Here is a 16,267-nt window from a genome sequence, read left to right on the forward strand (position 1 = left end):
TTATTCAAAAATACGAAAATAGTAAAAATTTAATTGGTTTAATGACGAGTTGAGAAATGTGTTGTGTCAATTTTTGTGTGGGCAAAACTCAGTGTGGTGTCTATAAACTCGGTGTGCTAAATTTCCTTATTACAAATCTTTCAAATCTCAATTGTACTAAAAAAAGCTCACAGTAACATTTGCACCTTCTCATTGTTTTAACATTCTCTGGTCTAAGTGCTGCTTTCTACACTCGTCGTAGTTAATAATTTAAATATATACTTATGTACAAAATATAGAACTTATGGTAAATGAATCCAAAATCTTAAATACATTTGTTTCTTTCGAAGTACAGATGCCGACAAGGCTCGTAAGCATGGAATGGAGGACTATATAAGCGCAGATCCGTGCGCGTTCGATCATGCTTCTCTCTTCAAAGTGCTACAAAATCTCACGCTAGAGTATCGCTTGAACGATCCCTATGCGTCATTGGTAAGTAGGCTTGTATGCATGCATATACAAAGCATATGAAATACATATATGTTATTTAATATTATATTCGAAATTTCATTGTTGTATTACAGGGCTGGTTTAGTCCTGGTCAGGTTTTTGTACTGGACGAATATTGTGCGCGATACGGGGTACGTGGGTGCTACAGACATCTGTCTTATTTATCAGATTTGTTGGATCGAGCAGAAAACCAGTACATGATTGACCCCACGTTGATACATTACTCTTTCGCTTTTTGCGCGAGCCACGTGCACGGAAACAGGTTACTGAAAATTAATTACATATACCAACTCATTAATGAAAAATTAAAAGTAAACTAAGAAAATCTATTGGTCAAAGTTGTTACTTTTTTCACATTCATCTCGAATGGCCAGGAGAATAATTTCGACGGGAATGATTCTTAATAATTAATATTGACAATCCGAAATATAATACTGACTAGTCTGAAAAGCTCCAATTTCGATCAGCAAGTAGTTTTTTACAATATGAAAAATTGTATTGTTTGTGGGTGAAAACTGTGCTGGAGCGGCATTTTCATCATTGCGACCAGGAAAATTTATTTAAAGGCGAAACTTTAGTACTGACCCGTTTCATTATTTCGTGAGGAATAGAACTCGGCTGGGAAGTTTACAAATCAGAAATTTTTCTTTAAATGTTCACTACAGGATAACAGCAAAAGAGGGAAAATAACAAGGTTAGAGCTTAAATTAAATGCATACATATGTAGATATGTACATATATACCTATATTTGATCACAGGTCGCTTTGTTGTACCTCTCTCTGTTTACGTATTTGATTTCAAGTATAAGATATTGTTTAGGTTAGAGGTAGTGGAGAACCGCTATGTAAGCTCCTTTATATGTTTATTTATTTGAGCTTTATAACTTATATGATTTGTTAGTGCATATCAGTGTGGTATGGCCAAACTTATTTGTATAAACATTGTGAGTCGGTGAGTCGTGGAATTCCTCTTATTGTGAAGTGGACTTACTTGTTTTGTACATTCAACCAACCGAATCCAATATATGAAAATCAATATCATACGCACCCCACCCTATTTTTAAAGCAATGTCTTAAACAAAGACAGACATTTTCACATTATAAATATATACCTAATATTGCAATAGAAATAAAAAAGTCAAACTACGTACATATGTATTTCATTATATTATGTTTATATTATACATATTATATTATTATATATTTACGTATTATTATAAAGACAAAAACGTAAACAAAATCAAGAAAATGAGAGTCTTCATATAAGAAACCCATATTTAGTTTACAAATTAATTTCTTTCAAATTCTTCAGTATGGGTGAACTCCGATTTATTTAAATTAATATAATACGACAGGAACAAGTACTTTTTATACAGTATTTCGTCCCTACCTGCAGTCTATTAATGCATATTTTACATCCGCGCCCTTGTGAATACGGCTATTCTAATTTTGTTCATCTAGGTTAGGTTAGGTTGAAGCGGTTGTCCTGTGGGACTCAGGCTCATAGCCCATTGTGATACCGCGTTGGGAGCTTGTCTCTATCCCTCCTAAAACCAGTGTGTGCTTTTCAAAAAATTTAAAATATCTCTGATTTCTGTAGAACTGATATTCCAACTCATCAAAAATTTTTCACCCAGAATAGTAAACCTGCGTCTGGATAGAGCAGGACAGTGGCTCAGTAGGCGCGGGATTGTCTCTTTCTCGTCCTCATCTAGACAACTTCTGCAGAAGTCATGAGTTTGCACACCCATCCTTTGGGCGTGTCTACCTATTAGGCAGTGCCCCGTTATGACTGAGATCAATGTGCTAAGACTGTGTTTATTTTGGCTTAGCAGAGATTCTGTGCGTTTAGCATTTAGAGTCGGCCACAGTTGACGGGCGATTTTGCAGGTGGCCTCATTCCGCCATCTTTCGTTTGCTTTCTTTACAATTTCTTGAATAATGAGTAGCTTACATGTTTGTAAGGGTATCCCTATGTCATTATCTATGTACTCATCAAACAATTTAGCGCCGAGTCTCGCTAGTTCATCGGCTCTACAGTTACCCTCAATGTCGCGATGACCAGGAACCCATGTTACCTTTAGGTGAAATGACTCAGCCATCTCGTTAAGAGATGTGCGGCATTTCATGGCTACCTTCAAGGCTGTCGACTGTTTTGTGAGGGATTTTATCGCCGCTTGGCTATCCGTGAAAATGTAGATATCAATTCCGGATATCGCATCATACTGTATCAGTGTCGCGGCTTTTATTATTGCCATCAGCTCAGCCTGAAAGACACTACAGTAGTCGGGAAGCTGAAAACTGAAGGAAATCTCCCGATGTTCGGAGTATACACCTCCGCCCACCCTGCCCTCGAGCTTTGAACCATCTGTGTATACATGGACCGACTCGCTGTGTCTCACATCGTCCCGTTCCCACTCTTCCCTTGAGGGTAGGAGGGTCGTAAACGATGTAACAGCAAATATAGGCGGGAGTGCAAACTCCACCAGTCCAGGAAGCCCCAAAGTGCCAGTCAGGATTTTACCGTGACCATAATCCGTGCTTCACCACTTATTTAGAGTGTTCAGATCTACCGGAAGGAAGTTAAGTGTCGCATATAATGCTGTCATAGCCCTAGCGTTAAGCCCTTGTTTCGCGCGCTGCCGGTTTGCTAACTCCTTCTTCTATTCCGTCTTGCTTTAATGCCCAGCTTTTTCCTTTGAAAAGTTATAAAGTCTTTCGGAATTGAACCGGTCATTACTTGAACAGCTGACCTTGATACTGTACGGTATGCGGATATATCTCTCAGGGCTTCCGTTCGTTGTTCCAATGCTAAGAGCTTGCTTCGATGCTTTACATTTAGCACATTTGCCCAAAGTTCAGCTTCATATACGGGAACGGAGAGCGTGGTAGCCATCATTATTTCTCGTTTCCCATGTTTGCCATCAGTCCGCTGATAAGGGATGCCATCTCTGCTGCGCATTTTAATCTTGAGTCTCGTCTTATGTCTAGGTACTTTATAATGTTTTTTGTGCTAAGCGTATTTGAGCAAGCTTTCATGCCAACTTCTAACATGATGTGCTTCTTGGTTAGAACTATTAGCTCCGTTTTCTCTGTATCTAGCTCTGTGGCTAGTTCGTATTATAACTTGGTTAAGTTTTCTACGAGCTTCTTCAAAGTTTCGCGCTGTGATACTAGCTACGATATCGTCTGCGAAGTGAATATTTCGTCATAACTAATGTTCCACAAATTGGGACCGAGAGTTTATCATTGGGGGCCGTTCCGAATATAACGGCTTTACAACGAGAATCCTCTGGTATTTAATAGACGAGTTTGCGAGATTTTGGTTTCTTAAGAACAACCACTGAATGTTCGTTCTTGGACAAAAAATTACGTGTGGTTGAGTGTAGATGACTATCTAGGCAGTTGGACCACAGCTCATGAGTGATGGCGCTTTTGACTGACATAAAGATGTGCAGAACTCCTGTCGAGCATCACTATCTAACTCGTCAGAATCCTTTTCTCCTAGCTCAAAGCTACTCTGTATGTTATCGAATAGTTCCAGCTCCAGAGTGAGAGTGAATGATCCATTCAGCGCAGGGATTTAGTTGTTGCAGGACAATGTATGTATGGATTTGCCTAAAAATAGCTTCTCTCTTTCAGCTCATGAGTGATGGCGTTTCTGACTAACATAAAGATGTGCAGAACTCCTGTCGAGCATCACTATCTATCTCGTCAGAATCCTTTTCTCTCAGCTCAAAATTACTCTGTATGTTATCGAATAGTTCCAGCTCCAGAGTGAGGGTGAGTGATCCATTGAGCGCAGGGCTTTGGTTGTCGCAGGACAATGTATGGATTTGCCTAAAAACAGTCTGGTATTGCGAATGGAGAATCTTCATTATTTTTATGACTTTGAAAGCAATTACAAAAGTTGTCAGTAGGTTTGCGTAAACTTTCAGCACGGTGCTTAAGACGACCAACAACGACTGATCAAATGTATGATCACATCGGGGTCACCAATGTTTTGAGTTGAGAAGGCTGATTTGTCTCGACTACGATGTATTTTATTTAATATGTATTTTTCCAACTGATTATATTGTACATAAGTTGAGTATGATTCTTCATAAAGCAAATACGAGTATTTGTGCACAAGATGTAAATTAGGGACGAATGCAAGTACATAGTAGGTAATATGATTGGAATGAGAGAACCTAGGCCTAGGGCGTGTGAGTATGTATGCTATATTTAAGTACGGATTTAGTGTAAATGACAACTAGTGAAAGAAATGGGAAATTCAAACTGTTGGGTGCTATGCATTGTAGCGGTTCCCAACAAGATCTTTGATACAATTTGTTACCAAGCTCTAAAACTGGTAAATGCAAACATAGAACAACTTTCTTTAAAATGTTTCTTTATAAAATGTAGTTTTTGAGTTCTTACGATAATTGTTTTGAATATTATTTATAGACCTGATGGCGTTGGAAGCATAACACATGAGGAAAAGGAGAAATTTGCCGAGATCAAAGAACGCTTGCGTATTTTACTTGAGTATCAAATAACAAATTTTCGCTTTTGTTTTCCATTTGGTCGACCTGAGGGCGCATTGAAAGCTACACTTTCTTTATTGGAACGCGTTCTTATGAAGGACATTGTTACGCCCGTTCCACCGGAAGAAGTGCGTATGATGATCAAGAAGAGTTTGGAAACGGCAGCGCTTGTGAATTACTCGCGTCTATCGTCAGAAGCTAAAATTGAAGGTAGGAAAAACAAAGTAGGGATACTCGTTTAAGTTTACGATATATTTTGCATGCATGTTACACATGGGCTGAAAAGTCCCGGGCATTACACATAGATGGTATTAGTTTTATTGCACTCACATTTTGTCCTTAAAAAGACAGCTATTAAAATTGCATGATATTCTATTCATTAGATCGTGAGTTATTGTGCTAAGATTGATGCTACTTTTATTATTTTCAAAACAATGGATAAAAAATAGTTTCGTTTTTTAATTTTATTGTGATTCTTGATGGGAGAAAATACCGTTAAAGCACAGCAATGGCTTGAAAGTGTCCGCTTGATCAGAAACAACAATAAAACGATGGTTTGCTGAATTCAAACGTAGTCGAAAAGAGACCGGTGATGCACAACGCAATAGACGTCCAAATAAGGCTGAACACAAAAAAAAAATCCCCAAAATCGTTTTGAAAGACCAAAAACAAGGCAAAGCTATTATAATATACATAAAATGAACTTCGAATTACTCCCAAGCCCATCGTATTCGCCAAATTTGGCTCCCAGAAACTACTGGCTGTTCGCAGACCTAAAAAATGCTCGTCGGTGAGAAATTTCGCTCGGATGAAGAGGTTATCGCGGATACTGAGGTCTATTTCAAGGCAAAAGATATATCGTTCTGCAAAAGTGGTATTGAAATGTTAGAGCGACGATGGAATGATTGCGTTGTTTTTGATGGAAATTAAGTTGATCCTCATCATCATTATCAATAGAACTACAGTCTTGGGCAGACCATTGCTTCCACAACTACGGTTATCCACTCCGGTCGATCCTCTGCTACGACTTTCCAGTTTGCGATCCCTATTTTCCGCAAGTCGATTGTGACCTCATCAATCCAACGTTTGTTTGGTCTCCCTCGACCTCTTCGTCCAACCACTGTATATGTGCCACAGCCATCTGATTCGTTCACTTTTTATAAAGCCCATTGCGTTTCCATTTGGAATCAATGCATTGTATTTTATCCGATATGTTCCGTCATTTCGGCAGAGGGGACCATATATTTTTCGCAGTATTTTTCTTTCAAAACCTCAGTATTTGGTCGATGCCTGTTGTTTCAAGTACCCATACCTTGCTGCTGTATGTTAGTATGTGTCGTACAAGCGCTTTATACATTGCCATCGAGACTTGCATGATTTTACGGTCATTCTTACTCGGTCATTCATTGCCACGGAAATGTCAGAATTACTACAAATGAAGAGACCTAGGTATTTAAATTTGTCAACCCTCTGAATGCATTCACCATCGATTTCAATGTGTGTATCATCACTCGGTTTCTTAGCGAAGTGCATATATTTCGTTTTCTCTGTGTTTACACGCAGACCCACTTCTAAAGCTGAATTTTTCAATCGGTTATATATTTACTTAAGCTTTTGTTCATTTTGCGTAATCATGACAATGTCAACGGCATAAGCTAACACTTCCGAGCTGCAGAGAAAAATCGAATTACAACATTTTATGTAGTTTGCATACCACCTCATGTAGTATTGTGTGTGTATAATAAATTAAAAATTCTCGTTGAAAATGGTCTCCTTGTTTGTCGCCAATGCTGAATTCGTTGGTGACATCTCCATTTATCATAACCCTCGCATTGGTGTTTGGCGTCGTCTGGATCAGTTTTATAATTATTAGCGGTATACCTTGTTTAAACATTATATCGTTCAGACGGTTTCTTTAATGCTGTTGTAAGCTTGCTTAATATCATGGAACAGACAAAGCAAATTCAGTTCTAGCGGTCTGTGTCTTTCTAGTATTTGCATAAGTGTGAAACATTGGTCTGTTTTGGACCTGCCCCTGCGAAAACCGCAATGGTTGTCATCCAAAATTTCCTCGGCATATACGCTCAACCTTTTGTTAAGTATGTTTGTAAAAGCTTGATTGCCAGTACTTAGGAGAGATGCTGTTACAGTTGGTTTTATAGCCCTTTTTATGTAATGGTAGTTGTTCAGTTTCAGAAATTTTGCTTATCAATTCTTTTATTGTATTATTGAGCGTTTCACCACCGTATTTTTATTATTTTTTAACTTTGTCAGACTTTCTATCACTTCGTTACGACCGGGTGCTTCTATAAGGTTTTCTGCTGTAGAATATATATATATATATAAGGTATGAAGCGAAGTATGTTGCATTTTTTATATTCAGAATATCACTAAAGTATTCGTGCTGTCTATTCAGTATTTTTTCTTTTCCTGTTATTATTTCACCTTCCTTGTTTTTGCTGAACTTTCATGGTGATATCCTGGTTTGTCTTTTGTTTTATAATTCCTTTGCGACTTTTTTTTTGTTATATTTAATTAGGTTTTGCCTTGTCCGCTCATTTAAATATTTTTTTCGTCCTTCGTTTTCTGTATCAAACCACTCATTTCTGGTACATCATTTTGTGCTTATTTTCTCTTTAGCTGCCCAATAACCAGATTTTTTGCGCCAGGTCAGATGGTCCCACCAAACACATCCCTTGTTACATTTAGTTTGCTATTGGGCTGGGGAATAAGTTCATAGCGTTTTTATATTTTCTTTTATTTTACAATGACTTGTTTGCTTTTTGCCAAAGGGTAAGTATTCATTCCATAGAACTCTTTCTGCTCAACAAAACTATTTAATTCTATTTTTGTGTTAGTTATTTAATTTGTTATTAGTTTTGAGGCTTAGAAGTGAAACACCCAGTAGGCAAAATCAATATTTTAGACAAAGCGGCCCGGAACATTTGCGTCCTGTATGGAGAAGGTGGTATAGGCGAGTCTAAAGCTCGGAAATGGTATGCAAAATTCAAAAAAATCGGTGAAGATCGTCTGAAATCACTTTTGAAGGAGAACCAAACCAATCATGAATTGGCGGAAAAAATTAACTGCGATCATAAAGCGATTCTCAAACAAATTTATTCAATGGGATTTGCCGAATAATTGGGAGCCTTGGTACCTCAAGAGTTCAACGATAAAAACCAAGCAAGTCGCCTTCAAAGTGCTTCTCAACATCTCGCCCGCCATCGAACAACACGTGGTTAAAAACAGCGCTTTTTGTACCGAATCGTGACGGGAGATGCGAAATAATGAAACAGAATGGAGTTGGCGGCTCCAGGAGATACGTCAAAACTGAGAGGCAGGCCGTATCTTTATCCAAAGAATATCACGATATGTGTTTGGTGGGACTGGGAAATGTTCGAAAAGAATGCCATGGGCTCTACATTGCCCAGCTACACCGCGTGAATGAGGCTATTCGACTGAAAAGGCATGATACACATGGTCAAATCATACTCCTTCGCGACAACGCCTCTCACTCTGGTGGAAGAGCGTCTCGCAATAATCAGTATCAAAGCGAGAATTTTCAGTATCTCGCTCATTTACGCCCACGCCCCGACGGAAGCGAAGGACTATGCGACCAAAGATTCCTTCTATGAGCGCTGTCCTCGCCACGACATTAAAATCGTGTCTGACGACTTCAGTGCCAGGGTGGGCAAGGAGGGAATTTTGGGCCCAACAGTCGGAAAATTCAGCTGCACAAAGAAACATCCAGTAACGAACAGAGGCCGATCAACTTCGCTGGTGCTCGAAACGGGGTAGTCTGCAGCACCAGATTCCAGCATAAAAAGATACACCAAGATACGTGGCTGTCACCTGATCGGAAAACGCAAAACCAAATCGATCATGTTGTGACATATGGAAGACAAGCTTCTATTGTTTTAGATGAACGTGCGATCGGAACAGTTGATACGACGAGAAGGATCCTGTAGATCAACGATGCGATCGGGCGCAATGCGAACCATGTGGGATCGCTGCCGGTAGCTAAGAAAGGAAGAGAGACGTATTATGAGAAAAAAGAGGCGGAAATATATGAATGCGAGGAGCTTGAGATGCTGGCCAACAGGAACAATGCCCGAAAATTCTATCAGAAAGATCGCCTGTAAGGTTCTAGCGAGCGTATTGTGAGTAAAGGCTGCAGCTCACCATCAAACAACTGATTGGACCCCATCAGCCTAGCTTTAGGCCTGGTCCACCATCGATCAGATATTCACAATATGCCAAGTCTTGAAAAGGACCCATAAAAGGAGAATCTACACCCACCATCTTTTCGTCGACTTCACAGCTGCATTCGATACTACGAAAAGAAATTACTTATACGAGGCGTGTTCAAAATGTATCGTGAATTTTGAGTTTTTTTCAAAAATATTTATTTATTCATTAATATCTATTTTGTCCCCTTCAAAGTACTCCCCATGAGATATTATGCACTTGTGCCAACGTTCTTTCCAATTTTCGAAGCACTTCAAAAAATATTTTTTATCTTGTTCAGCTCCTCCTTCGATGCCGTCTTTAACTCGTCAATCGTAGCGTAGCGTCGTCCTTTCATGGGCCTCATTAGTTTCGAGAACAAGACAAAGTTACAGAGGCCAGACCTGGGGAATACGGCGGCTGTGTCATCAGAGGTGTGTTGTTTTTGGCCAAAAAGTCGCGCACAAGCAGCGATGTGTGAGCAGAAGCGTTATCGTGATGCAAGAGCCATTTTTTTTTCTTCCACATAGGGGGTTGCCAATATTCAACGGACCCATCTGGCAAACCTGTATCTTTTGACAGATACGTCAAATCGCTCAATGCCATCCCGCTTTGGAAGCGTCAGTCCAAGCAGATTTTTACCATGGAACAGTACATGCCAAGCGAGCGGTTCCAAATTGTTGAAATTTACATTCAACAAAAGAAGTCAATTGTGAAAACTCAACGTGAGTATAAAAAATTAAATAATGTGAAAAGTGCGCCTTCCAAGAACACCATTAATCGTTTGTACAAAAAGTTGTCGACTGGTGATGCTCTTTCTGATCCAAAGAGGCCAAATTAAAACCGACCAAGGACATCCCAAAATCGCCGTTCTCAGCAGTTGGGCATTCCTCGGACCACTTAACAACGAATTATCCGCATTGATTTGCATTTATTCCCGTATAAGATTCAATTGACGCAAAGATTGTTGCCTGCGGACAAGCCTCGTCGATTGGAATGGGTCCAAAGAGTCATCGAAATCCGTCGGGTCCGTCGAATATAGGCAGGTAATATTCCTTAATGACCGTTTTACTCTGTGGCAAGAATTCATGGTGCACAACGCCCCTGCAATCGAAGAAAACGATAAGCAAAACTTTTATATTCGACGGAACTTGGCATGCTTTTTTCGGTCTTTGTTCGTGCGAAAGCCTCCATTCAGATGATTGAGCTTTGGGTTCCACGTCATAAGCATAAACTTACGATTCGTCACCAGTTATGACCCTCTCAGTTTTGGTACGAATTTTGCGGCGACCCGTCTCATGCCCAAATCATTAAAAAAAACCGAAACATACGAGTCAATCGATATGTCGAGTTTGATTCGACGATTGGCCAATACCATTTTATTTACCTCATCAATATTTTCGTCTGTTGTTGAAGTGCTCGGGCGTCCGGCACGCTTTTCGTCTTTCACATTCTCTCGGCCTTCTGATAACATTTTGTACCACAGATAAACGTTGCTTTTGTCCAAAGTAGCTTCTGCGTATGATAGAGTCAACTTTCGGAATGCATTCGCGCACTTAATTTCGTTTTTCACACAAAATTTAATACAGGTTCTTTGATCCATCTTTTTGAATAGGCAAAAATCGAAGACGGGCCGAAACATGTGCAAGAAAAGCAGCTGCCAACAATTAACTGAACATTCAAAATGGCCGAACTCATAACATACCGCCACAAAAAAATCGAAATTGCGAAAATTCAAAATTCACGATAATTTTTGAACACACCTCGTATGCCGCGATGTGTGAATTCGGTAACTTCGCAAAACTCATACGGCTATGCAAGATGACGTTGTTCAATACCAGCAGCGCCTTTAGAATTGGGGAGGACCTTTCTGAGCCGTTTGATACTAAAAGAGGATTCAAACAAGGTGACTCGCTGTCGTGAGACTTCTTTAACCTGATGTTGGAAAGGATCGTACGAGCCGCAAAACTTAATCGCTCAGGCCCAATTTTTTATAAGAGCGTACAATTGCTGGCGTATGCCGATGATATTGACATCATCGGCCTTAACAACCGCGCTGTTAGTTCTGCCTTTTCCAGACTGTATACGGAAGCAAAGCGAATGGGTCTGGTGGTGAACGAGGACAAAACGAAGTACCTCCTGTCATCAAACAAACAGTCGGCGCACTCGCGTATCGGCACCCACGTCACTGTTAACAGTTATATTTTCGAGGTTGTAAAAAACTTTGTTTATTAAGGAACCGGCATTAACACCAATAACAATGTCAGGCTTGAAATCCAACGAAGAATCTTTCCTGCTAACAAGTGTTACTTTGGACTAAGTAGGCAATTGAGTAGTAAAGTCCTCTCTCGACGAACAAAACTAACACTTTACAAGGCTCTCCTTATGCCCGTCCTAACGTATGGCGCAGAAGCGTGGAAGATGACGATATCCGATGAAGCGTCGCTTGGAGTGTTTCAGAGAAAGATTCTGTGGAAGACTCTTAAACGGTTGCACGTTGGCGAAGGCGAATATCGCAGACGGTGGAACGATGAGCTGAATGAGCTTTACGACGGCATAGACATAGCGCAGCGAATAAAGATCCATCGGTTACGTTGGCTGGGACATGTCGTCCGGATGGATACAAACGCTACGCTGAAAGTATTCGATGCAATACCAGCTGATGGTAGCAGAGGAGGAGGAAGGCCTCCTCGTTGGAAAGATCAGGTGAAGAAGACTTGACTTCACTTGGTGTGTCCAATTGACGCCAGTTAGCACGAGAAAGAAACGACTGTGGCGCTTTATTAAAATCGGCCAAAGTCGCGTAAGTAGTTATCGTGCCAATTAAGAAAAAAAAGAAGTGGATTCATAAAGCAAAGTTTGAACAAAAAAAAAGTGTTTTCTTTATTAGGTCCGGGACTTTTTAGCCCATGTGTTACGTTACGTTGCGCGTACTTGACTTAAGGCACCATTTCTGTTGTACTATACCATATTACCGTTACCCCGTACAGAGTTTGTCACAAAACAAATACCAACTTTTGAAATAAAAAAATGCGACTTCACAGGTTGATTAAATTGTTCATTAAAAATAAGTGTATATTTGTGAAAAGAAGCAAAATATTTATACCATAGAGAAGAGTGTAAGAACATGTGCAAATGAAAAATTTATAAACAAAATGTGTCTAGCGTAAAATTCAAAAATGTCGTTTGGATAACATATACAACAACCAGAAGTAGTTACTGTTGTACAAAAGAAAAATAAAAAGGGGCAATTTTTAATTGATTCTATTCCCGCACTTATCGATTATTATAAATATTTACCAGTAAGAACTATCTTGCTATTACAAAATAACGATTCCCCAAAAACAGATTGTTTCAATTCTAGGGTAACAAATACTAATAGTATCGTAAGTTACTCTCAGGGCTCATCCAAACAAATATCTGATAAAAATTATGAGAAGAAAAATAAAAACTTTCAGTGCGATTTTGAATTATTTTTAATTGAAATAAACTATACTTTTTGTATTTCCATCCGTCATTGCCATACCGGTCGGCTTTCTCCGCATCAAAACATGTTCACCTGTATAGTTTCCCATTATAGGTACACAATATGATTCTCACCGAGCCTATCTTGTGTTGGCATTCTTAGTAAATCCAATGTGTTTAATAATTCAGTTGGGTAGTTCTCTTCCCCTGGATCAAGAACACAATCAACCGATTTATACGAATGCAACTGACAAGAAATTTTACTATGAGATGATATATTCAAAACACTTATATATACTTCTACAATCATCTGTGATCAACTTGAGAGTTGTAACATACTCGTATGTATCTCTGCAAATACGAAATACAAATAATATTCAAGACAGCATTAATTTGATCAGAAACTGTTGATCTTGGAATGGCTTGCAGTATTTGGCGGAACTTGCCAACATCTTGAAGATATGAAACATCATCTTCATGAAGTGTGTGATCCCAAGGATTCTCATCTTGGAGTAAACGGACGCTGACAAGCTTCTCGATATGTTGCACAGAACTCTCCATTCAGAGTTTGCGGAAATTCAAATGAATTTGTTCCACAGGCACTAACTAATTACAAATGTAAATGTGTTCCATTGCATCGGTTGAATACAAATTCGTGCATCCCACAACAAGTAACGTATTTGCAAAGCTAAAATTTGAAAGAAATTATAAAATATATGAATTTGATGAAAAAGAGCTAATCCGTGCAACAGAACTAAAAAAGAGATCCAGCAAAAAGGGGAAAGCTGCTTCTTTCCCCGAACTATTGAAATCTTCTTCAACCACTGAAAAACCACAATAAACCAAGGAAGTAAAGAAGACTCCTCTACTTCTTCCTATAATGGTAGCGGAAGAGTGTAATTATAAACAGCCCTTTGATATAGCGAAAGATGAGGTGAGTTTCTAATTAACTTGCTTAGTGCCAAATATTACTAAGGAACTACCAGATCCGAACGATTACACCGCGTTACACACATTCTGTCCTATGAACCAAATATACTTTTTCGGAAAGGGGATAAAAAATAAAAATACACGTGTATCGGCGATCTCAATGTACACGTCACAATTTTTATTTTTTGTATTTTATAACTTTAAACGAGCAATTCTTGTATACATATCTGTATAGCCACACGATCTCAGGATTAGCTTAACGGATTTGAATGAAATTGGGCACACAGATAGTGTATTACATTTCTAGACTTTTCACCTAGGTTTTGCCACTGACAATGTTTCACAGGGTTGCCACCTGTCCGAAATTAAAAAAAAAAAAATGCATGATATATGCCGATGTGGGTATCAAAAGAAAGGTATTTCACTCCGCATTGCAATAGAGATATATAAATATTATATTAAAATTAAAAATTGTTACATTAAAAATTTTAATGCTTTTATTTTTGCGTTTGTAAGCATTTGTGTCAGTTTCGCGACAAATAGCCCAACAGTATTCGCCAAGCATATGCGTAATATCTTGTCCTTTAAAGCGCTTTTCAATAGCCGCAATGTCCTGATGGAACCTTTCGCCAAGTTCATCGCTACAAGCTCCTAAATCACCAGGGAAACAATCTAAATGATTGTGAAGGAAATGGATCTTTAGCGACATTAATATGCCCATTTCGCTAATGCGGATATCATTTCTGCAACAATATTTTTATAATTGTCAGCTCGGTTGTTGCCAAGAAACTGCTCAATAACGGCAGCTGTGCCTTTCCGTGCACGTGGTTCGATAGCATTCAATTTTGATAAAAATTCATTACTTGCAACTATTTTTTTTATCTGCGGACCACTGAAAACACCTTAAATTATACACATCATTCAAAAAATAAAGTTACTAAAAGCCTTCGTAAAAAAAATACCTGCATGAATCTTTGTGCCGCTCAGTTTCGGAAAAATATTGCGCAAACTTGCAATCGCCTCGCCCTCACGATCCAGTTTTTTGCACTAATGGTAGATTATCTATTCTTTATACGCCTACTTTGTAACATGTTCGCGGCTTCCACTTAAATTCAGTGTAATGCTGATCTCTTTTGCGACCTTCCCATGTACACAAAAAGCACTGGTGGGTTGGAAATCCACGCTTAACACCCATGAGTAATCCGACCACTTTTATATCGCAGCATATTTTCCAAATATGCTGTTGATAGCATTGTTGGTGCTACTGTTGGTTCTCCATCCCTTAATTCGGGAACATCATCAAAAATCTCCATTGAAGAGCCTATACGTTCTTCTGGTGAGTACAGAACCGCTGGAATAACCGATTCTATATTAGCGTAGCGAATTTTGTTGCGGCGAAAGTATTGGTACCCTTTAGTTTGAGTAAAAGTTACGCAAAAGTAGCACAGTTCACTGCAGTGCTCCGTACGTGGTAGCCAAATTGTTGGTACAGAGTACTTTATTGTTGACCTTCCATCAGTAAACTTGCATAAATTTCTATAGCAATAGTCGCACACTACTTCCGGAGTATACCACAAGTAAGGAACATAAGCAGTCTTGAATATTTTCTGAAACGAATTAACCACTGTTTTCGTAATATTTTTAAAATTTTTACTTGGTGCGAATAAGCCACAAACGTAACAAAAGTTATATCGAGTCGGGCACTGCATTTTTCGTTAGATGAAATATACAGAAAGACGTTTTCGCGCAACAGAACTTAAAACAATTGTCAAAGTATACGTCTCCTAGTAGCGCAACTGTCAGATGATCGGAACTTCCGGAACTGTAACAAACACACAAACGGCACAGAGTGTGTTGTATGAAACAAAAAATTAAAGGTTAATAAGTTGTTTAAAAATTTGGAGTCCTTCAAGTTATGCCGAAAATTTAGAAAAAAAAGATTTTTTAGAAAACAAAAATTCAAGAAAATCTGAGAATTGATACATTTTTTTTTTTAATTTTATATGATAAAAACATTTCCACGAGTCTGCCTGCAGAAATTCAGCGCGATTGGATCACGGAAAAAGGGTTAAAAATTGATCCAAAGTTTTTCACACAGGCGAACTACGAGCTCGATATTTTATACATAAAAAAAAATTCTGACGTGTACATGAAAATCGCCGATACACGTGTATTTTTATTTTTTCTCCCCTTTCCGAAAAAGTATATTTGGTTCATAGGACAGAAAAAAGATTCGTTTTTGTAACGCAGTGTTATAGGAAAATTACGAAAGCATATTCCTGCTACTTAGAATATTTCATGGTATACCTATGAAGATAAACAATCACTAGGTCGTTAAGGTCATAGCCAAAAATTAACACCATTCATCTGACCACAAGGACCCCAAATATCCAACGCGATAAATAAATTAAAATGGAAAACTAAGTAACCGCTTGATATGTTCATTCTTATGTTTGAAACTTTGGAAGATATAAATAAAATATATAATAAACGGTTTTCCAATAACAGGTGTTATTTTGAATAGGATTGCGCAATCGAGATATGATTAACGATTTTTATGGCCGAAGTTGGATGGTATTCATCTGGACAATGTTTATTTGCAACAAGACGGCGCAACGTGCCATACAAGC

The 16,267-nt window shown here is 38.7% G+C and overlaps 1 protein-coding gene across 1 annotated transcript in view; it reads left to right on the forward strand.

The window, feature by feature from the left end:
* The first annotated feature begins 314 nt into the window (after nucleotides 1-314).
* The window catches only part of LOC128869312 (calcium-dependent secretion activator-like), a 38,892-nt gene continuing 22,939 nt past the window's right edge, over nucleotides 315-16,267 (forward strand). Inside the window, exons 1-3 of the mRNA XM_054111839.1 lie at nucleotides 315-471; nucleotides 564-751; nucleotides 4,936-5,225. Of these exons, the coding sequence (XP_053967814.1) occupies nucleotides 361-471; nucleotides 564-751; nucleotides 4,936-5,225 (589 nt within the window). The 5' untranslated portion in view covers nucleotides 315-360. The remainder of the gene's footprint in view (nucleotides 472-563; nucleotides 752-4,935; nucleotides 5,226-16,267) is intronic.

This window comes from Anastrepha ludens, chromosome X (genome assembly GCF_028408465.1).
Source record: "Anastrepha ludens isolate Willacy chromosome X, idAnaLude1.1, whole genome shotgun sequence".
Classification (NCBI taxonomy): Eukaryota; Metazoa; Arthropoda; class Insecta; order Diptera; family Tephritidae; genus Anastrepha; species Anastrepha ludens.